At 46.8% G+C, this 21,767-nt stretch overlaps 1 protein-coding gene across 5 annotated transcripts in view; it reads left to right on the top strand.

Annotated features, from left to right (window-relative positions):
- The window catches only part of NMNAT3 (nicotinamide nucleotide adenylyltransferase 3), a 116,045-nt gene that overhangs the window by 31,517 nt on the left and 62,761 nt on the right, over positions 1 to 21,767 (top strand). For 4 of the 5 annotated variants that reach the window (XM_034995871.1, XM_034995864.1, XM_034995856.1 and 1 more), the window contains exon 2: positions 20,114 to 20,263. In XM_034995871.1, coding sequence (XP_034851762.1) covers positions 20,155 to 20,263 — 109 coding nt within the window. In that variant the 5' untranslated portion in view covers positions 20,114 to 20,154. The remainder of the gene's footprint in view (positions 1 to 20,113; positions 20,264 to 21,767) is intronic. The other variant, XM_034995845.1, reaches the window with a different exon arrangement.

Here is a 21,767-nt window from a genome sequence, read left to right as displayed (position 1 = left end):
TCACATGGTCTTCTCTTGTGTGTGTTCAGACCTCCCTTTCCCTCCCTGAGAAGGATCCAGGTGATTGCATTCAGGGCCCTCTAGATGATCCAGGATAATCTCCCCATCTCAGGGTCCTTAACTTAATCACATCTGCAAAGACCCTTTCCCAAATAAGGTAACATCTGCAGGAACCAGGGATGAGGAGGTGGTATCTTTGGGGGACATTATTCAGTCTATTGCAGTGGGATTTCCAACCTGTTTTCCAACATATTGTAACCGCTGGAGCATGCTTGGTGTTTCCTCTGGACTCTTTAGAAGGGTGTATTTTCATGTATAAGGAAGGCGGAAATAGATGTTCTTTTATTCTGTGCATTGAAAAATGGGCTAGAAGGTCAAGGTCAGACAAAATCTCTGACGAGCTCCTTTAACTGGAGAATACATAGCATGAACCGCATGTACAACTGCTATGAATTAAATTACAAATGTGCCTGTCTTTCCGTTTTAATTTGGAAATATTTCACTGCGTAATAGTTTGTATGCCCTAGCTAGAAGGAAGTTGAGAAGCCGTCTGTTCTCCCTCCCCACCTGCAGATCAAACCATATCCAGACCATGAAATTCATCTTTTAAATCTGCCCAGAAGAGGTGCATATGAGTGTCCGACTGTTGTTAAAGGCAGTGGAGGGTGTTGGGCAAAATTAAAGGCATAGGGCTTGGAGAAGCCCATTCCTCTCAGGTGGTTGGTGGCATTAAAATACACAGATGAGGGGCGCCTGGGTGGCTCAGTTGGTTAAGCAACTGCCTTCAGCTCAGGTCATGATCCTGGAGTCCCGGATCGAGTCCCGCGTCGGACTCCCTGCTCAGCGGGGAGTCTGCTTCTCCCTCTGATCCTCCCCCTCTCATGCTGTCTCCCATTCTCTCTCTCAGATAAATAAATTTAAAAAAATAAAAAAATAAAAAATAAAAAAAAAAACACACAGATGAGGTTCGTGAGCACACATTTAACTGACCGTGTGGCTGCTCTTTCAAACTCTCCAGTCCTCCCTGGGAAAGGCGTATTACAGTTTTGGACTTGGCCCTGCCCTTGCCGTGTGAATGCTAATGCCTCATACTTCCATTTCCCAATTTCACAGCAGACCTGCATGCTCATAAATTAAACTGCATCGCTCAGCATTATCGTGTGCATTCCAGGATTTTGTCCAAAATGGCCCAAACTACCGCCTATTTCAGCAGAACTCCCTTTGGCCACCACCTGTTAATATATTATAGGGACATTAGGACAGCGATTTGAGTGCACACCAGGCAGGTAGAGCACACACGGCCCTGCACAGAGGTCCCGGAGCAGACGGGAGTGGCCCGGGGGAATGAGCATGCGCAGTCGTCGGTCAGACAAAAGGTGGGGCACAGGTGGACTTTCCCCACCAGAAATGGAAGAGGTGATGTGGCTGCCAGTCCAGCATGAGTCTTCTCATAAAGAATCTTGAGGGGCGCCTGGGTGGCTCAGTCGGTGAAGCGTCTGCCTTCTGCTCAAGTCATGATCCCAGGGTCCTGGGATGGAGCCCGGGCTCCCCGCTCAGCAGGGAGTCTGCTTCCCCTCTCCCTCTGCCCTTCCCCCCTGCTCATTTTCTCTCCCTTTCTCAAATAAATAAATAAAATCTTAAAAAAAATCTTGAATGTGGGCACCTGGGTGGCTCAGTTGGTTGAGCGACTGCCTTCGGCTCAGGTCATGATCCTGGAGTCCTGGGATCGAGTCCCGCATCGGGCTCCCTGCTCGGCAGGGAGTCTGCTTCTCCCTCTGACCCTCCCCCCTCTCATGTGCTCTCTCTCATTCTCTCTCTCAAATAAATAAATAAAAATTAAAAAAAAAAATCTTGAATGTGAATGACTAGAGTTTAAAAAATCACAAATCAATTGAAAGAAGTGAAATAAAGAGAGCCCTGAATATGGCTGATTTTTGTCGCTTTCTAAGTCAGTGAGGGGAGTTTAAAAATGTACCAAAATGCCCACCACTGACCCAGGTTGCCAAGTGTAAAGGAAATATAGTGATGCTCAGCTTCCCAAAAGAATAGACTAAATGCTGTTAACTTTTGTAATCAAATAATAAGTGCACATGGCTTTTTAAAAAATTCAACTAATTGAGAAGTGCTTTTAATAAAAAGTTACAGCTCCACCCCTGCCTCCTTGCATACCTCCCAAAGGTAGCCTCTTTGGTTTTTTAAAATTATTTTGGGGATTACATGCACAACTCTAAATTGTATCCAGGAAAGATGGCCATTGAGTCCCCTTACAAAAGATTGACTTAACTCATTTATACTCTGCACCCTTCCTCCTTCCTATCATTTTTGATGGTTCTGTTACTTTTTTACTCTTTTGTTGGTTACCTTTTTACTTTTACTTTAAAAAATATGCTTTCAGGGCGCCTGAGTGGCTCAGTCCGTTTAGCATCCCACTCTTGGTTTTGGCTCAGGTCATGGTCTCAGGGTCCTGAGATCCAGCCCAAGTGGGCTCCGCACTCAGCAGGGAGTCTGCTTGAGATTCTCTCCCTCCCCCCCTTGCCCTTCCCCCTTTTTGCATGTGCGCACGCTCTCTCAAGTAAGTAAAATCTTTGAAAAATATGTATATATATACTTTCTATCTCTTGAGTCACAGATGGTAAATTGCTTACCCAATATCCATTCCTCCCTTCTTTACAAACAAACCCAGTTTTGTTGAGAGCATCAGTGTGCCATCTAAAAAAACTATACTTTTCAGTTTAGGATTTAGTCAGTTTTATCCTTTGGATAGGGGCGGTCATGTCCCTGGGTTCTGGCCAGTAAGATATAAGCAGAAGTTGTTGAGTGGTGCTTTAGAAAAGTTCTTTATGAGGGCACTGACTCAGCAGGTAGGCCTCTTTTGCCCTTCTCTCTTCTTTCTTGGACACAAATATGATGGCTGGAGCTGCAGCAGCCATTGGGTGATCATGAGATAATCTTGAGGGTAGATGGAAGGCATGTTCAAAGAATGACAGAGAAATCTAAAAGGATTCTGGGATGTTGATGACATCAGAGCTACTGCACTATTCCCTGACCTGCCTACCTTCCCAGCTTTTCTAGGAGAGAAGTTTATGCCCTGGCTTGTTTAAAGTCCCCTTATCTGATGCTCAGAACCAAATCTCTGTTTCTTCTTGGTAAAGTAATCAGTGCCTAGACTCTCCGTGTGGTAAGAGGAAAACATTGGTAGCTTCTCCCTCTTCCCCTCTTTCTTTCCCCAGCCACTTCCCGTTGGTAGCTGTATTCTTACACTGCCAAAGGTTTAACATCATCTTTCTATTCTGTAGTCACAGTTAAGCTTTCTATGCCTTTTCACTAGATTGACTCTAAAAGTTGAACACCATTAAATAGGATTTAAATCATTATGACCCCATAAATGCTCACTCCAGGGTCAAGTAGCCCTGGACCACTCACAGGGCTCCTAATATGAGGGTCAAATGTATTTTCTCATATTTCATAAAGAGCTTAAAATTACATCACATTTTAATTCACATTATTTTTGGACCATGTTATGTTGCTTTTTGTTTTACATGGATTTTTTTTTTGGTTGAGAGAAATGCTTTCACCATAACCCCATTTGACGCAGCCTCTCTGGCCTCTCCTCTCTTTCTTTTTTCTTAGAGCCCCACACTTTGCTGTCCTGCCCAGTGCTCTCCAGCCTGTACAGCTCTCATCCTAGCTTCACCATCCTCCTAGGTTGGATCCCTGTCTTCTACTTTGTTGGGTTTCCTTCCTTGTTTTGCTGGAACACACCCTCAAAGAACTACTTAAGAGTACCTGAGAGGTAAACTTTGAGTCTGTTCATATATAAAAATGTATTTCTTCTATCCCCATACTTAATTATCTGGCCAAATAGAGAATTCCAGGTTCAAAGTCCTCTTTTCTTAGAAGGATTCAGGCATCACTGGTTGTCTGTTGCATCTACTGTTGCAGATGAGGGGTTAGATGCCAGTCATATCTTCAGCTTTTTGTCTATGAACTTTCTTTTGTTTATTCCCTAGAAATCTTTAATGTCTTTTTTAAAAATTCTTAGCATGCTGATATTTCATATCAGGTGTAGTCTCAGTTCAGTTGATTGTGGTTGCAAGTCACAGGACACCAACTCAAACTAGCTTAATGTCAAAAAGGGGATTTATTGGTTCATACAATTGAAATGCTCTGGGAAGTATAGACTTCAGGAGCAGTTCCAGTCAGGGCTCTGGCTCTTTACTCTGTGAATCTTTTGGTTTAGGCAACTGGGTAGGTCTCAAAACAATCCTGAAAGAACAGAAAACAAGAAGTCAAGGCAGATTGATGAACAATGCAGTGCAATCAGAGCCTGGAGAAGGCTTCACAAAGGAGACCTTTTATTTTAAACTTGTAGCTGTGGTAGAGTACGTATAACAAAGAATTTATCATCTTAACAACTTTTAAGTATATAGTTCAGTAATGTTAAGTATATTCACACCGTTGTGCAACCATCTCCAAAACTCTTTCACGGTGGCGAAACTAAAACTATACCCACTACACAACTCCCCATTCCCTCTTCCCTCCAGCCCCTGGTATCCACCATTATACTGTCTCTATGAATTTGATTACTCTAGATGGTAGTGAAATATATATGGGATCATACAGTAGTTATCTTTTTGTGACTGACTTATTTCATGGAACATAATGTCCTCATGTTGTAACATATATCAGATTTTTTCCTTTTGAAGACTGAATTATATCCCATTGTGTGTGTATTATATATATATAAAAAATATATATAATATATATTATATATACCAAAAATAGATAATATATATATTATATATATAAACATTTTGTTCATCTGTGGACACTTGGGTTGCTTACACCTTTTGGTTACTGTGAATAATGCTGCTATGAACATGGATGTACAAGTATCTGTTCATGTGGCTGCTTTCAGTTCTTTTGGGTGTATACTCAGAAGTGGGATTGCTGGATCATAGGGTAGTTCTATTTGTAATCTTTGGAGGAATCTCCATACTGTTATCCACAGTGGCTGTACCAGTTTGCATTCCCACCAGCAGTGCACCAAAGTTCCAGTTTCTCCACATCCTCACCAACACTTCTTTTCTTTTCTTTCTTTCTTTTTTTTTTTTTTGATAATAGTCATCATAATGTATCTAAGGTGGTATCTCATGGTAGTTTTGATTCGCATTTCCATAGTGATTAGTGATGTTGTACGTCTTTTCATGTGTATATTGGTCATTTGTGTATCTTCTTTGGAGAAGTGTCTATTCAAGTCCTTTGCCTGTTTTTTAATTGGGTTGTTTTTTGTCATTATCACGATAAGGAGACCTTCCGTGGTTGGCCTAATGTGTGCTGAGTGCTGGGGAAACAAAGTTTAATAGGTAGAAATGGGTAGAGAGGGCATTCTAGGCAGAGAGACCAGCAGGAACAAAACAGGGATGGCATTGTGGGTGTGTTCAGCAGGCTTCCTCGAGTCACCAGGCAGCGTTGGACCACAGGCAGCGTGGGCGAGCGCCCAGCACTGAAGCTGGAAAGGCACAGCTGTCCCCACCTGTGGAGAGGAGGGAGGAGGCTACACCAAAGGCAGTCCCCCTGAGGCGCCACTGAGGGTATAAAAGTCCCACGAGATACATAGCTACCCTCAGAAAGGTCCCAGAGGCCCAGGTGGCAGCTTCCCCTGAGGTCACAGTGTCAACCAAAAATCATATTTGTTCAAAACAGTCCCTGGAAGATTCCCAGTACAGCTCCACACTGGAGTTCAACATACCATCCCTCTGCAGGTCCCGCAGAGCGGGATGTCTTCCAACACAGATGCAGTCTCGGGTCAACTGCAGCCCAGGTGAGGCAGCTGCCTTGACCTCAGGGGCCACGTGATGTAGAAGTACCTGTCTTTACACACTGGAATCACACGAAAGTGCACACGCTGTGAGGGGAAGGCAAGAACTGAAGCCTCCTGAGATGTATCTGTTTGGATGCGTGAGGACACAAGCAGTTGAATAAATGACCAGCCGAGGCAATAAAGATATTTTAGCGGTTCCCATAATAAAGTCTAGAGAGAGGCTGTCCTAGGTTATTGCAGCGACTTAATGAGACCACGTCTCTGGGCTGCCCTTGACTGCTGCAGTTCTCTAGGCCTTCCCTTCGTGGTCACCGGAGGGCTGTGGCAGCCCCAAGCGTCACCCCCCCACACCACAGCGTCCGGGGCAAGAAGGGGCGGCAAAGAGACCTGCTGGCGTTGCGCTTCCGAGGTCTTTCCCGTGGGCCTCCGGGCCCTTCCTTCCTCCCGCGTCTCACGGGTCAGGACTGGGTCACGTGCTCGTGCCCGACCAATCACGGGTGAAGGCAGAGGCCTGCCGTGGCGGCTGTGGTGCCGTGGCGGCTGTGGTGCTGTGGTTTCCGTGTGGATCTGCGCCCCTTGTCCCTGAAGCTGAACAAAATCAGGTTTGGTTTTGTTGTGCTTAAGATTTATTTATTTTAGAAACAGAGTGCGCGTGAGTAGGGGGAATGGCAGAGGGAAAGAGAAAGGGAGAGAAGCAGACTCCCCGCTGAGCGCGGAGCCCCACGCGGGGCTTGATCTCAGCACCCTGAGGGCATGACCTGAGCGGAAATCAAGAGTCTGAGAACGGGCGCCTGGGTGGCTCAGTTGGTTGAGCGACTGCCTTCGGCTCAGGTCATGATCCTGGAGTCCCGGGATCAAGTCCCGCATCGGGCTCCCTGCTCAGCAGGGGGTCTGCTTCTCCCTCTGACCCTCTTCCCTCTCGTGCTCGCTGTCTCTCATTCTCTTTCTCTCAAATAAATAAATAAAATCTTTAAAAAAAAAAAAAAGAGTCCGAGGCTTAGGGGACTGAGCCATGCAGGTGCCCCCCAAATCAGGTTTCTTAGCAAGGAGAAAAGGGAGTTGCGGTGCTGCAGATTCTCTGCCACATCACACTTCCCCCTGGAACATCTGCTCATGGAAGACAGTGAGCTTAAATCATTTCATTTTGGCTATATTTTATTTCACACTTAAATTATTATTTTATTGATTTAGTGAGGCCAGCACATGTAAGAGAATTTACATGAGCTAGAGGCCTGTGGGAAGAAGCTTCACCGTTTTAGAGTTGATACCTCCAAATGTCTGCATCTGGCTTCACCCACACCTCTGGGCATCTAGTGCTCTTTAGTTCTCCTGGCCTGATTGGATTCTAGCTCTGCCCATTCGCCTTGTCCCGTGGGGCCAGGACCCTCCTTGCTTGCACCTCTCTGCTCCAGCCCCATGCTGCGGTGTGCACACTCATGGATCACCTCATGTCACAGGAGTCTATAAAAAGAAACATCAGCCAGAGTGTGTGCCAGATAAATACATTACTTTTTCAGAAATCATAGAAGCAAATTAACCTCTTTGCTGGTTTTTAAGTTCATATATAGTAAAGTAAATCAACAAGTCCTGACTGTGGGAGGGAGCCTGATGCACCACTGGAGTGTTGTGTGTGACCTGGTGGGCTTTTTGAACTGCTCCAACCCAGGCCTGAGTTGGCCAGAAATCCCTGATTCTATACTATGCAGGGGTGGATGTGCTCAGAGAAATAGTGGCTTCATTTATCCCCTTCTTGCGGGAGGAGCAGGTAGAGTCTATCATGGACATTGGTGTCTTTACACAGGTTTGGCACATATGAATCCTGTTCCCTAACTCTTTGATGGAAGTTTCCCCCTCCTCTGAATGCAGTGTAGGAGATGTAGTCCTAATGTGTCTCTTTAGTTCATCTTCACAGCCTCCATGGATAAGCTTGGATTATCCTCATTTTATAGAAGACTGAAGGGCTTGTTCAAGGTTACAGAGCTTGTAAATGCCAAGCCTTTTCCATTGCAGAGGTCCCCCCCATTGCAAGCACAGGCAACCTCAGTTCAAGGCCAGAAGAAGTGCCCCATGCCCTTCATGGTCTCAGTGCACATATTCTTGAGTGCAGGGGAAATGCGTGGGCTTTATTGGGGACATAGGCTGGGAATGATCTGCCACTCCTGCTAGTGGATTCTGAAGCAGTGACTGAGAGAAGAAACAAAATAAGGTTTAAGAATCACAGGGACTGCAGGTGTTTCTGTGAACTGTCCACTCTTTGGGCCTAATTTCCAGCCAGCACAAAAGCACTTATGCATGACATTAAATATACGTGGGATGAACCTGGTTAAAAATTTTAATTAATCACATCCCCAAACCCAGGTCTGTTCTGATTTCATAGATCACTGCCCAGATTTGCAGTTATCTGTTCATGACTATGGCAGTCTGCTTATAGCTCAATAAAGAAGGGAAGATGAGCTGCTTGGCTTATAATTTCTGGAGGAAATTCTATTACATGAAATGGGAAAGGATTGCTCTGGACTTGGTTGTGTTGTACCCAGTGAAATTCCCAAGTGAATGCCTATCCTTGAGCAGCAAGGCTCCTGCCTATATGTCCCCTGCTGTGGCTCACTGGGCCTCCACTGGTCTCTTCTGCCTTCATGGAGAGCCTGGCCAGCTTCCCACCTTTCCAGGCGTTTTGGTATCTTCCTGTCAGCTCCTATTGCCGTGACAAACTTGATGGCAGTGGCAGCTTATTTTCTTTTTTAGTGAATGAACAAGCAAGCTAAACAAAGTTGCCTTCTTTGTTAGAATTTTTGTATTTGATTTCAGGGCTGGTCCTAAAATTCCATCCAAGGGGACTTAGGATGGAATGGAAAGCAGTTAGATGGAGCAGACCCGGGGAGGGGGTTGGAAGGAAGTGATGAGGCTGATGAAACAGGCCATGGCCAGACTGTAAAGCGCATGGATGCCACACTGAGGAGTTTCATTACCCACAATGCATATGGGTGACAGGGGAAGCAGGAAACCATATGTGCGTGCTAAAAGATGCCTTGGGTAGCTTCCAGAGATGGGCCAAGGAGGTGACACTGGGGACAGGTAAGAGTTCACTCGGGTCCACCTGAGAAATAATGAACCCCAATCCAAGCCAGGACTCCAGTGTTTGAGAGACGGATGGATAATAAAGATACTGCAAAGGTGGAACTGACAGGCTGTCAAGGAGAGAGAGCGAGAAGAGCCCAGATGGCTGCCAGTTTTGTTCTTTGAGCACTAGAAGGGCCATGGTGCCATCCCCTGCCATCATTATGGACAGCTCTGCGTTTCTCTGCCATACAGGGAATCTCCCAGGTCTGTAGAGGGTGTGGGACTGCTTTTCCCAACAGTCACTGTGGCTCATTGCCTGCTGCTGGACTGGAGCAGGGCCCCGGACATGTACTCTGGATTCGGCAGGGGCAGAGGCAGGGAATGGACAGAGGAATCAAATGATGCCTCTAAGGTGCAAATCAGGACCCTGGGTGCAGCCCAGCCAAGGCAGCAGACAGAATTGATGGGGTGAGAGCAAAATTCAAGTCCAGAAGAGAGCTGACGCCCCAGATTGGGAGACAGAAATTTGCATCAGGAAAAGCCAGGAAGTGTTGGGCATTGGAAACAAGAATAGAGGTACTACGGCCTAGACCATGCCAGGGGGTGACCAGTGCTTTCTGGCTCTCATTTTGATCTACTTTTCACTTTTACCTTGTCCCCCAGCGAGTAAGGTGAATAGTCCTTATTTGCGTTCCACTCTACGTTAGACCCCATGGGATCCCTGCCCTCAGGGATTCATAATCTGTTAGGCAAGCAAAGAGTAGGGACTCAATAGTACCCAGAGTGTCACCTTTAAGAGGTCAGAGGATGGAACAGTGACTTCTCGGTGGGCTACCGGGGGAAGCTTGTGGGACAGCTGACATGAAAGAGACCACCTGGCTCTAGGAAGTGGCATAAACAGAAGCCCAAGAAGCAGGACCACTCAGAAGACCCGTCCAGAACAGCAAGTGGTCTGAGCTTGGGGAGGATACAGAGCATATGTAGGGAATAGAGAGGGAGGTCGGGAGACCATTAGGAGAGGTAGAGTGGGGCTAAAATCTCCAAAGTTCTAATGCCAGATGAAGGGCATGGCTGAGCAACTAAATGCCAGTGGAGAACAGATTGCTGAAGATTTTATCACTGGCTTGGCATAAAGGCCCAGGTTTTAAACAGTGCTTGGTGCGTGGCAGACACTGAGTAGTTTATCACAGTAGTTTCAGTGACTTAACCCAAACTTTAGGACTGTTCATCTGTTTAGCATATCGAGAAGAGATTGGATTGGGGCCGAAGTGGTGGGAGGGAGAGGATTCCAGAGTTTATCTCACCAAGTGTGGAAGCTATCAGTGGGGGTGGGAATGGGTCTGTCCAGCCCACATCAACGGCCCCTCTCTCAGAACAACATTGTGCATTGGTGTGAGCCCCGCTGACCATGTCTGTACCATGGGACTCTGTCCAGGCTGAGACTGCACTGCCCTGTCCCTTGTCCACCCTGAGACCTCATATTCAGCTCTTCCTTTACTCTATGTGATGGCATAATGGTGGCCTTCCCATGATTCCAGGCTCCTGTGCTGCTGTACCTTTAGTGGGGAGGGGAACTAGGATGACCAGAGCTCATTTCTCTTGCCTGCAATTTTTTAAAAATCCTAACTTATACCAGAAGATAATAAAATCCGATAGTAGGATGGGTCTCAGTAGTGATGGAAAGTGAAGACCTCATGTGGGGAATATTGGCCGTGCTTGGAGGTTCATTGTATTGGGAGGACATGATGAGGGATGAAGAGAGGTCATAGCTAACGGGCATGTTTTGATTGAAAGGGACTAGAAAAACAGTGGAATCTTTTTAAGACAAGGGGTTTGGGCAGCCGGAAGAAGATGTGGGAGATTGAGATTTCTGTTTTGAAGGCAAGGAAAAGAGCTGGTATTTCTGGAGAACCTCCTGTGAACCAGGCACCGTTCTAAGTACTCTGCATGGGTCCATTCTGATTGACCTTTATAACAATCTGAGGAGGTGTAGTTACCTCCATTTTCCAGATGGGTCACTGAGGCTCGAGTGGTTGATTGACCATAGTAGACACAAGACTATTGACCAAATATTTCTGTGTCCTGAAGGTGGAGAGCTAGAGTTGGATTGTATTTTCTAACTCGCTGAAGTTGGGTGGGGTTGTTGGAAGTGACACGTGCCCGTGTGAGCCAACCATACAATACAGTTGCTGGTGAGGGACCTTCTAGAGCCCTTTTTTTCCCCTCTGCTACAGACTGACCATATTCCAGGTAGTGACTGCTCCACCGGCTTGAGTCCTGGATTGAGGGAAAAACATGATACAGGACAGAGCCCTAACCAGCATGGAGTGCACATGTAATAGGAACATGAAACAAACCTTTATTGTTTTAAGCTCTTGAGATTTGGGGATGGTAATGTACCTCATCTGGACTCTCCCGACTGATAAAACTCAAGGTCACTCAGTTTGGAAGTCTTGCTAGTCGGCTTTGAATCCATGTTTACGTGGCTTGTTACCAAGCCAATGCCAGGTGGACGTCCCTGGACCTATAGGGGCCCATAAGCAAGGTCAGGGCTCGAGCCGTAGATTTGGTGTCATTGGTACAGTGTGGAAGGGCGGAGAGAGAGAGGCACAGGGATTTGGTCTGCGGGCTTTAGTGTGAGGCTTACTTCCCTTGTGTTCTTTCTCTCCGGAGGGTTTGCGGTCAGCTGCACATGGCCTGCTGCTAAGTAGGACATCTCTCCTGCCTGCCAGGTCTGGTGGTTTGGAGACTTTGGCTTGAGTCTGTTGACAGCTGCACACTCATAACATTGCTAAAAACTTCATAAACTCTGAAGCCTGGAAATAGCCCAAGTGATTCGAGGTTTTGCTCACTTGTAAATGTTTGAGTATTGTGTCCACAAATTGCAATTTGAGTAACTCAATTTTGAGGCACAGCTGTTATTTGGAAAAGACCCATCTAGGAATGCAAACTCCTTACAAAATGATTGTACTTCGTTTTTGTCAAGTATCAGAAAACCATTAAACTGCCAAGCCATATGGCAAATGCCCACTCAAAGCCGAGTGCCACAGCACGCCATAATGAATCCGTTTTGGGGGGAAGGAGATAGGGCAGAGTCTGGTTTTTGTGATCTACAGAAAAGCAGATTCACTGCTACACATTTCAGCCTTCTAGAGTCCTGAGTAAGGATTTTTCCTCCCATGAAAAATTCGTATAAAAAATTAAGTTATAATAGATTTTTTTTTCCTTAGGTGTATTTTCCCTTTCAAACAATATCCATTTGAGTTTCTGCATATAAAATAGGTTTAACTGGGGCAGTAGAAACTTGTAAAAGTTTACACACTTTTTCATTTCTTTATACACTAGTTCAATAAACATTCATTAGGTATCAGTTAGAATTAGGTTTGACTGCATATAACAGAAAAATAGAAAATAATGGTGACTTAGATTATTTCTCCCCCAGGAAAAAGAAGCCTGAACTAGGCAGTCTGGGGCTGATATGGCAGCTTCAGGGTCATTAAGATCCTGGCTTTTTCTTGGCTTATTCTCTGTCAAACTGGGAGTTGGTCCAGTATAGCTACCATATTCCAGCCATCACCTTCTGGACAGGAGTGCAGCAGAGAAGGGCAGGCCTTTCGCATTTCAAGAAGGTTCTGGAAGTATGGCGCAGCACTTCTGTTCAAAGATCTTTGGCCAGACCTTAGGCACGTGGATGGCCTTCCCCTGCTGCAGAGACTGCGGAATGTAGTAACCTGCCAGCGAAAGACAGAGACTCTGTTACTACAGAGAAAGGCAGAAATGGATATTGGGAGGTTCCCAGCACTTAGTCCCACCTGGGGTCCTAGTGGTTTGTTCTTGCTGCCAGACTGTACCCTTCTGGAGCACAGGGGCCAGGTTTTCTTTAGGCCTGTACGTCTAAGGCACTAGCGCAGTTGCTGGTAGGTTGTGATTTTAATTATCTGCTACTCGGCACTCCTCACAGGAGACGCCAGGCACTTCTCACCGTCTCCCCCGCCTCTTCTACCTTCTTTGTTCCACAGTGGCAAGTCAGCTGTGATCTGGAGCATATTTATTTGGCATCAGATGTTATTTCTACCAGCATGACATTACACTACCTGTTTCTCGCGATCGAGTCTTAAGTGCAGGGACAAGTGATGCTCAGAGCTGAGTTGTTAGAGGTGGAGCGAGGTGGAAGACTAGAGCGGTGGTGGGTGGGGGTGGCCTTCCCTTGGGAGCGCCCTGCTGTGGGAACATCTCCCAGGCCAGGCTGGTCTGCAAGGAGATGCCTACCAGGCAGCTGGGTGCCGAAATGGCCCTAAGGGCTGTCAGGTTTTGATCATGGGGGACTGCAAAAACAGTGAACAAGCAGGTGGAGGTGGGGATGGTGAGTTCTGCTTTAAGCATAATGAAAAGAAAGAGGAGCTAATACTTCTGGAGAACCCCCTAGGGGCCAAGTACCGTGCTAGGTGGGTCAACTCCGGTAACCCTCATGACAGCCCTAGGAGGTTTGTGATGTATCTCCATCTTCCATGTGGCTCACTGAGGCTCAGAGAAGTTGACTGGGCTCTTGACCAGAATGCAGGCACGGATCCTTTCCTTCCAGGCAGCTTTAAAGAATCAGCACTGATGTGTGTAAAGTAGGGCCTAGCCTTGCACTCAGCAAACCCAGGAGCTGTGACTCCCTTGCACTTTCCTGCACCAGTCGGAATGCATTCCAGCTCCTGAGTGTGGCTACAGGGGACCTCATTCCACGCCTCGTTCCTCCTTCAGATCTTTTGAAAGTTCGCAAAACTGAAGAGCCAGGCTGCCTGCTTTCCTGGGAGTCTCATAATTAGAATGAGGGCTTAATTGGCATGTTTGTTTCCGTGGAGAGGTGGCTGGCAGAGGATCCTCACGCTGACAAAAAGAAGGCTCGCTCTGCTTTTGTTCCTAGCAGCACCGTGTGCCCATAGCAACAGCGGGTGAATCCAACAAAGTTGAAAAGAAAAAGTGCCCCGAGTTCGCGTGAAGGTTGATTGCCCTGGAGAAGTTGACATACTCGTGCAGATGGAAATGATTTCCCTAGGTCCTGAAAAATGTGCTCATCAGCCCCAGAAATACAAACCACATCTCTTGTTTTCTTTAAGATGAGGAGTCCGGTCAAGAGGTCTGTGTAGTGAAAGATGTTTGGAGAATCCATTTCCATTCTGCCTGAAGCCATCTGCTTTATGTCTATAATAAACAAGGATGTTTTCAGCCACTTTCCTGGGCCAGGTCCTGTTAGAGGCGCTCACCGCAGGGAAAGGTAAATTGACTGCCTCCCAAGCGATGAGCATTAGCACATTACATCTGCAGTGACGGCACTTAACCTTCCTGGCTCGCCTTTCCTTTCTGTGTCTCTGCGACGGCCTGTGACAAATGGGCCAAAGGGTGCACACTTAGTTAGAATCTGGTGCATGCGGGGCATTGGCCAGCATCACATTACCCAGTGATTGAAGTGAAATGCAGGCAGCAGGAAATGCCATCCTCGGGGAAGTTGGGGAAATGCCTGCCCTTCCCCAGCCAGTGGGGTCCTGGCAGTAGCCGCCTTGGGTGCTATTTCTGAAACAGAAATATGAGTAAGTTACACCCCCGTGTAAAATCCTTCAGAGGTTCCTCATTGGCCGTGGAATAAAATCAAGTCTCCAGAGACCCCCTAGGGGCTGCAGGATCCTTACACCCTCTGCAGCCTGGATCCTGAGTCACCCACACACAGCCACATCGATGTGCTTTTAGCCTATCACCCCCCCTTGTGGTGGTTTCTGGGCCTTCACCACACTGCTCCCTCTGCCCGACACACCCTTCAGTACCCTCATCACTGGCTCAGTTCCTTCACCTTTCCTGCCCTGGCTTGAGGTCACTGTAGAGAGCCTGCCCCCACATAGGTGAGTGTACTTGTTTCCTATGGCTGCTAGGACAAATTGCCATGAATTACTAGTTGAAAACAACATTATTTTATTTTCTACCGTTCTAGTAGTCAGAAGTCTAAAACCAAGGAGTCCGCAGGGCCGCATTCCCTCTGAAGGCTCTAGGGGAGAATCTGTTTCCTCTTGCCACTTCCAGCTCCTGGAGGCCACTTGCCCAGCTTGGTTCACAGCCCCATCCTCTGTCAAAGTCAGCAGCGTGGCATCTTCCCTCCTGATGGTCACTTGGGCCCTTCCATCTTTCCGTATCTGACCCCCTCCTTTCTTCTCCTTCTTTGGACCCTCACGATAAAACTGGGTCCACCTGGATAATCCAGGCTAACCTCCCCACGTCAGGATCCCGAATTTATTCACATCTGCAGAGCCTCTGCCTGTCAGAGCAGGCAGCTGGTAACCTCCAACTCTCCAGAGCAGAGGGATGCCCTTGGCGTCAGTGGGCAGGAAGTCAGCGTTTCCCTGCTGATGGGATCCTGCCACGGACGATGGCGCACCGGGGCAGGGCTGTCTTGTTTGATGTCAGTCTGAAGTGGCGTGGGGTCTTGGCAAGGGGTCTGAAGTGCCTCTTGGAAGCCAGAAAGGTCAGTTTATATCTGTGGAAGGCCCAGTCCATGACTGTTTGGGACAGAACCAAAGAGATGAGGTAGCTATCTGGAAAGGACGATGCTCGGCTGGAGACCGTCACTCATTCTTTCATTCGTCCTCCACATTTCCTTGCCCAGCACAGTGCAGGAGCTGAGGGCACCGACGTGAATGAGAAACCACCCCACAGGAGTTCACCTTCTGCTTGGGGAAGAGCATCATGGGAGCGAAGCAGTGGCAGCTCTGTGGCGGCTGAAGTAGAAAGTGATAAAACGGGTCCCGGGTACATGGAGCTCGGTGGGGGAGGAGGCATTGGGTAAACACCAAGGAGAAAACCTTGAAGGCGGGGGTGAGGAGGGTGTTTTGGGTAGCCGGAACAGCATTTGCAGAAGCCAGGAGAAGGGAAGCAGCGCGTTGCCTTTGAAGAGTGGGGTGACATGCTGTCGGGGTGGCTGTGAAGCAGGAGGCGGTATATATCTGGAGAGGGGCTGGGGCCCCAGGTGGAATCTGTTTGCCTTGTCTCTCCAGTTTAATGAGAAATTCCAAGAAGGTCACGTATGCCTCCTTCTCAGCTTGTTAAGTCCTTCAGCAGCAATTATTGCTCTGTGGCCCCCCATTAAATGCTTGTTGATGAGAAGCCTTTCCCAACAGCCACAGCCTCCCGCACTTGCTTCGTCTCACTAGATAGGACTAGATGGCAGGGCAGATGAGTCACTTTTATGGCATGCATCTGCCCTCGTGTCTGATGAGACCTGCACTCAAATCAGAGCCTGGTTTATTCACCCCGTGGCCCCTGGAGTGAGTCCATTCTAAGGCTGTCACTATTTCTCTGGGTTTGGGCTTGGGGGGGGGGTGTTTAGTTGAGGCAAGTTAGGGTATACAAGTGAGGCAGGAGCACCAGCTTCGTTCCTGAGCCTGGGAACGGGCACTCACTGCCTCTTCCTGCCCCAGCTGCGGCCGCGACAGGCTCAGTCACTCTGGAGCAGGGTGGCTCAGTGGGCTCCTGGCAAGGAACGAAAAGACAGACACATTAAATGTCAGTTATGCTTCTCCCCGACATCACCCTTCATTGCTGTTGATGCCTCCATTCAAACAAATTATCTAATTTACAGTTTCTGGGGAACTTTAGAAAAAAAGAATCAAAACCCCAGGTTACCTGAGATGCTGCAGTTACATGTCTTAACAGCTCAAAAAAAACACTGTATTTTGTCAAAACGAAATCACAACTATTAAGGAGCCTTTCAAAGTTCTAACAACAGCCGGCCTCATCAGATAACTCATCACAAGGCTGCTCTTGTGAGTAGCTAAGCACACTCTGCAGATAATATCTCATTAAACCAGCCAGCCTCCCCGGGAAAAAGCTAGCAGCGGTAGCTTGCAGACCGCTTTCTTCTCTCGCAGTCGGGGGTGTTCCTGCTGCCTTAAAGGAAGCTTGAAGAAACCATAGCCCGCCTAGATTGAGAGTTGTTTTTTTTTTTTTTATCTGCATGCTATACCTCGGAATACATCCAGAACAACTTCTCGACCTTAGGAAGTGCATTAGGCCTTCCCCCTGCCAGGACACAGGTCCCCTCTGCAGCTAGCCGCCACCCTTTTCAATCTTCACTGAGCCCCATTCTGGTCCAGGCGCTGTGCTTAAAGCTGGGAGCCAGAGATGAAGGAAACACCACTCCTGTCCTGTCGTCTGGTGGGTGGGAAAGGCACAAGAGCAGGTTTTTCCAATAGAATGTTGTCTATGGTTTACTGAAGGTAGATCATAGATCAGCTGACCCAAGCTAGCTGTCAGAAAAGCCAGCCCGGCAGCCAGTTCTGTGGCAGTTGTATCCCCAACTCTGTGGCAGATGCTGTGCATTCACTAATCCCATTTCCAATTCCCTTTTCCTTGCTGGTTCCCACTCGGGAGGCTGTACAGCTAAATACTTGCTTTTCCAGCCTCTCTGGCAGCTAGAGGGGCCATGTGATGTAGTTCTGGCCAATAAGAAGCAAAATCTACAGGGTGGTTCTGAAAAAGCTCTTCTGTTTTTGATTAAGAGGGACAACCAGTCTAGTGTAGCTCTTTGCTCCTTTTTGCCTTGATCATAATTCATGATGGCTATAGCCACAGCAGCAATCTTGTGGCCATGAGGGAAAAGCTGAGAGATTTGCAGGTCCTTGTTGAGCCAGTGACCTATCAGCTGCCTCCTTAGACTTCTTGTCATGTGAGAAACAAATAACCTCTGTGTATTTAAGCCACTAAAGTTTTAGGCTTCTGGGACTTGTAGCCAAAGGCATCTCTAACTGATTCAGTCAAGAAATAATGATTGAAGTCACAAATAATGTGATCACCTGAGTTAAATCGTAACAGATTGGGGCATGCCGGGGGTATTCCAGTTGGAGGAAACTGAAATAACATATACAAAAGCTTGAAGCCAGAAGCCATGAGGAGCTCACAAAGAAGCCACAGACAGGAACTCCACTGTTGCTGAAGTTTGAGTCAGGCAGTAGTTGGATATAAGTCCCAGCATTTGCAGCAATTGAGTACAAGTCCCAGCAGCCTAACTTCGATGGCTTCAACAAATAGAGGGTATTTGTTTCTTGCGTGACAAAGTCTGTAAGTAGGCAGCTACATTGGATCTGGAGAAGCAGACAACAAAGACCAGATTACAATAGTTTCCTTGGATACAAAGAGAGTTCCAGGTTCCAGTGACCAAGAACTCTCCATGTTACCCCGGCAACTGCAGAATTACAGCCAAAGCCACCATAGCAAGAATGAAAGGAAGGAAGTGAATGCATTTTTCCTGTTGGTCACTGTATTAGTTACCTCTTGCTACTTAACAAATTAACCCAAAATTTAGCAGGTGGGGTGGGAATATAGAAGTAGCTTAAGTGGGTCTTCTGGCTTAGAGTCTCTCACAAGGCTGCAGTCGAGATGTTCACGGGCCTGCAGTCTCATCTGAAGACTTGACTGGGGAATGACCCACTTCCACATTCACTAACGTGCTTGCTGACAGGATTTAATTCTTCACGGGCTCTTGGCTCCAGAGGTCCCCTTCAGTTCCTTGCCCCAGGGGTCTCCCTGTGAGGCAACTCACAACAGGACAGCTGGCTTCATCAGAGTGAGAAAGCGAGAGAGCAAGAGGGAAGCCAGAGACTTTTTGTAACCTCTCTGAAGTGAAATCCCACTCTTTTGCTGTATTCTGTTTAGTAGAAGCAAGTTACTAGGCCCAGCCCTCACTCAAGGGGAGGGACTGCAGGTGAGTACTAGGAGGTGAGGATCACTGGGAACCACCTCCTCTCTCCTCCTCCCTTGTCCTGGTCAGCAGCTGCAGCACCCATTTCATTATTGGCATGATCATCACCAAGCCACAGCAGTTCATTAAACGCTTCTTGTACATCAGACTGCTCATACATAGCTCATTTAGCCTCTCAACAACCCAGTAAGCGGAAGTAATATTATCCCCATCTTGCATATGAGGAAATTGCAGCTCAGAGAGGAACTGTGATTTGCCCTACGTCACACAGCCAGTGAAAGGTAAAACTAGGAGTCGAACCAAAGCCTAACTCCAGTGGAGCCCGACACTCCAGGAGACAGCATCTTGGAGGCAGGAGAGCCATGTCTGCCAGTGTGCCCTGGAGCCCAGGCTGTGTTCTGCTTTCCTTCAACCTCACCCTGGCCCTGAAATCCCCAGATGGTGGAGACAGGAGGGTGGGCGGAACCCTCAAAATGCTTCAGGCCTAGATAAAGGACAATAGGTAAAAGCAGAAAAGATCTGGGGTACCTGGGTGGCTCAGCCATTAAGCATCTGCCCTTGGCTCAGGTCATGATCCCAGGGTCCTGGGATCCAGCCCCGCATCGGGCTCCCTGCTCCGCGGGAAGCCTTCTTTTCCCTCTCCCTCTCCCACTCCCTGCTTGTGTTCCCTCTCTCATTGTCTCTCTCTCTCTCTCTCTGTCAAATAAATAAATAAAATCTTAAAAAAAAAAAAAAGAAAAGATCTGTAGATTACTCATCCTGTAACAATTTTAATTTCCTGATTTTAATCATTGCTCTGCAGTTATATAAGAAAATGCTTTTGTTCTTAGAAAACCTACTGAAGTATTTAGAGGTAAAGAGGTATTACCTCTACAACTTACCCTTAAACATTTTAGAAAAAAAATTATAGGTACAAACCTGTGTGTGTTGTGTAGAGAAAGAGAATGAGTGTTAAAGCAAATGTGGTAAGATGTTAACATTTGGGGAATGTGGGTAAAGGGTGTATAGGCATTGTTTGTTCAAATTTTGCAACTCTACTTGAAAATCTGAAAGTATTTTTAAATAAGTTTTTTAAGAAGTACCAGTCTACTCTGGGACCTAGTGAGCTTCACTTGGACTATCAGAGATGACATATAGGGGTCTTAACCCCCTTTTGATTCCAAGGTGACCCATCAGAGCCCAGGGAGGGTATAGAGCTTACAAGAAGAACATGGTCTCTGAATCAGGCTGTCTGGGTTCCAGTCGTGCAGCTTCTAAGGTCCCTGAGCTGGATAGGTGACCACTCAGGGTTGTGGAAAGGATTTGAGGAGACAAGGGGTATACCGTGACATAGTGTTGAGCACAGGTCCTGGCCCATGGTAAACCCTCCAAAAATGTTATTACTGCCCCCTCAGTCACCTTACAAATGAGAAGTAATAGCCCCTGTATGCTTTAGGGACACTGATCTGGACTGTTTGTCTTGTGCCAACTCTCTAACATCAGTTTTTGTCCCCACGAAGGCAGGGTGGCCACTGCCGCGGGTGTGGATGTGCCTGACAAGATGAAGAGCCAAATCCCAGTGGTGCTCCTGGCCTGTGGCTCCTTCAATCCGATCACCAACATGCACCTGCGCTTGTTTGAGGTGGCCAGAGACCACCTACATCAAACAGGTCAGTCGGGTGCCAGGCGCAATGGACAGATGGATGGATTGGGCCTTGTGGGGTTCTCCTGGTTGTTGTCATCATCACCATTATTAAAACTGTTCAGTTTACGAATTCACAGCGTAACTGGTGGCATGCATTCCTCCATCATGTTCGGAGAGCTAACACCCCTTAGCCCTGTGACATGTGGACAAGTCCTATCCCTGGCCATAAAGTTGAAGATTTCTCAGGCTCCACCATCCCCTGCCACATGTTGCCCATGAAGGTTAAAAAGACCCTGGGCACTTTCTAGAAACTGTGTCTCAGGGCATTCTTCCTGATGCTCCCAGGAAGCATTTACCTGCACAGCCAGATGAATAGGTAGCATGTGCCTTGTTACTCTTGTGCATGTGCATGAGAGTTCTTGCTGTTCTTCAGTGGGTAAGCAAACATGCTATAATGGGAATTTGGACATTTTCTCCTTTGAATAGATCTTAGACAATTACAAATTAACAATCTTGCATATAGGGCATTTCCAGTACAGATGGCATGGCTTTGCCGGAGATATTTAATCAGCTGGGAATATTTAATCTGGAAATGTTCCATCTCTTTGACTTTCTCTTTCATTATTAGAGAGTAAAATGGCATTTGGAATCTGCATAATTATTTCTAAAGAATGTAGGTCATTTATATGTTGATGTCAGATATATATGAAAGTATTTATGTATTTATGTATACCTAAAGTATTCATATATGTATTTCGTATTTTTGTATTCAAAAATATTTGCCTTTAAGGGCATTGTTTTTAAACCAGAACCAATTCCTATTTATTTTTAATGTAGAGAAAGAGTACTTGAGTAACATGTAAATAATTTCTTTGAAGAAATTATGTACAAATGTTAGTTTATTTTAAAGGAAATGTCTTTGTACCACAAACTTTTTTTATTTGAAAGATGAAAGTGAGGGGGCCTGGGTGGCTCGGCTGGTTAAGCAATCTGACTCTTGATTTAGGCTCAGGTCATGTTCTCATGGGTTGTGGGATCAAGCCCCACATAGGGCTCTACGCTTAGTGGTGGGAAGTCTGCTTGGGATTCTCTCTCTCCCTCTGCTTCTCCCCTCACTTCTGCGCATGCTCTCTCTCAAAAAAAAAAAAAAGGTGAAAGTGGGTATCTATCCTTAGTAAATATATAGCTTTTACAAAGGAATGAAAAATCCAAACAATCCAGTGAACATTAGTAGCAGTATACCAAAGGAGAAATATAAGTGACCAATAAACTTGGGAAAAGATGCTCAATGTAGGGGCACCTGGGTGGTTCAGTTGTTAAGCGTCTGCCTTCAGCTCAGGTCATGATCCCAGGGCCCTGGGATCGAGCCCCAAATCAGGCTCTCTGCTTGGCAGGAAGCCTGCTTCTCCCCCTGTCTCACTCCCCCTGCTTGTGTTCCCTCTCTCACTATTTCTCTCTCTGTCAAATAAGTAAAATCTTAAAAAAAAAAAAAAAAAGATGCTCAATGTCACTGATAATCAGTGAAAATA

Source organism: Mirounga leonina, unplaced genomic scaffold, assembly GCF_011800145.1.
Source record: "Mirounga leonina isolate KUSES-001 unplaced genomic scaffold, KU_Mleo_1.0 Mir_115, whole genome shotgun sequence".
Lineage (NCBI taxonomy): Eukaryota > Metazoa > Chordata > Mammalia > Carnivora > Phocidae > Mirounga > Mirounga leonina.
This window is presented reverse-complemented; position numbering and strand designations above follow the sequence as displayed.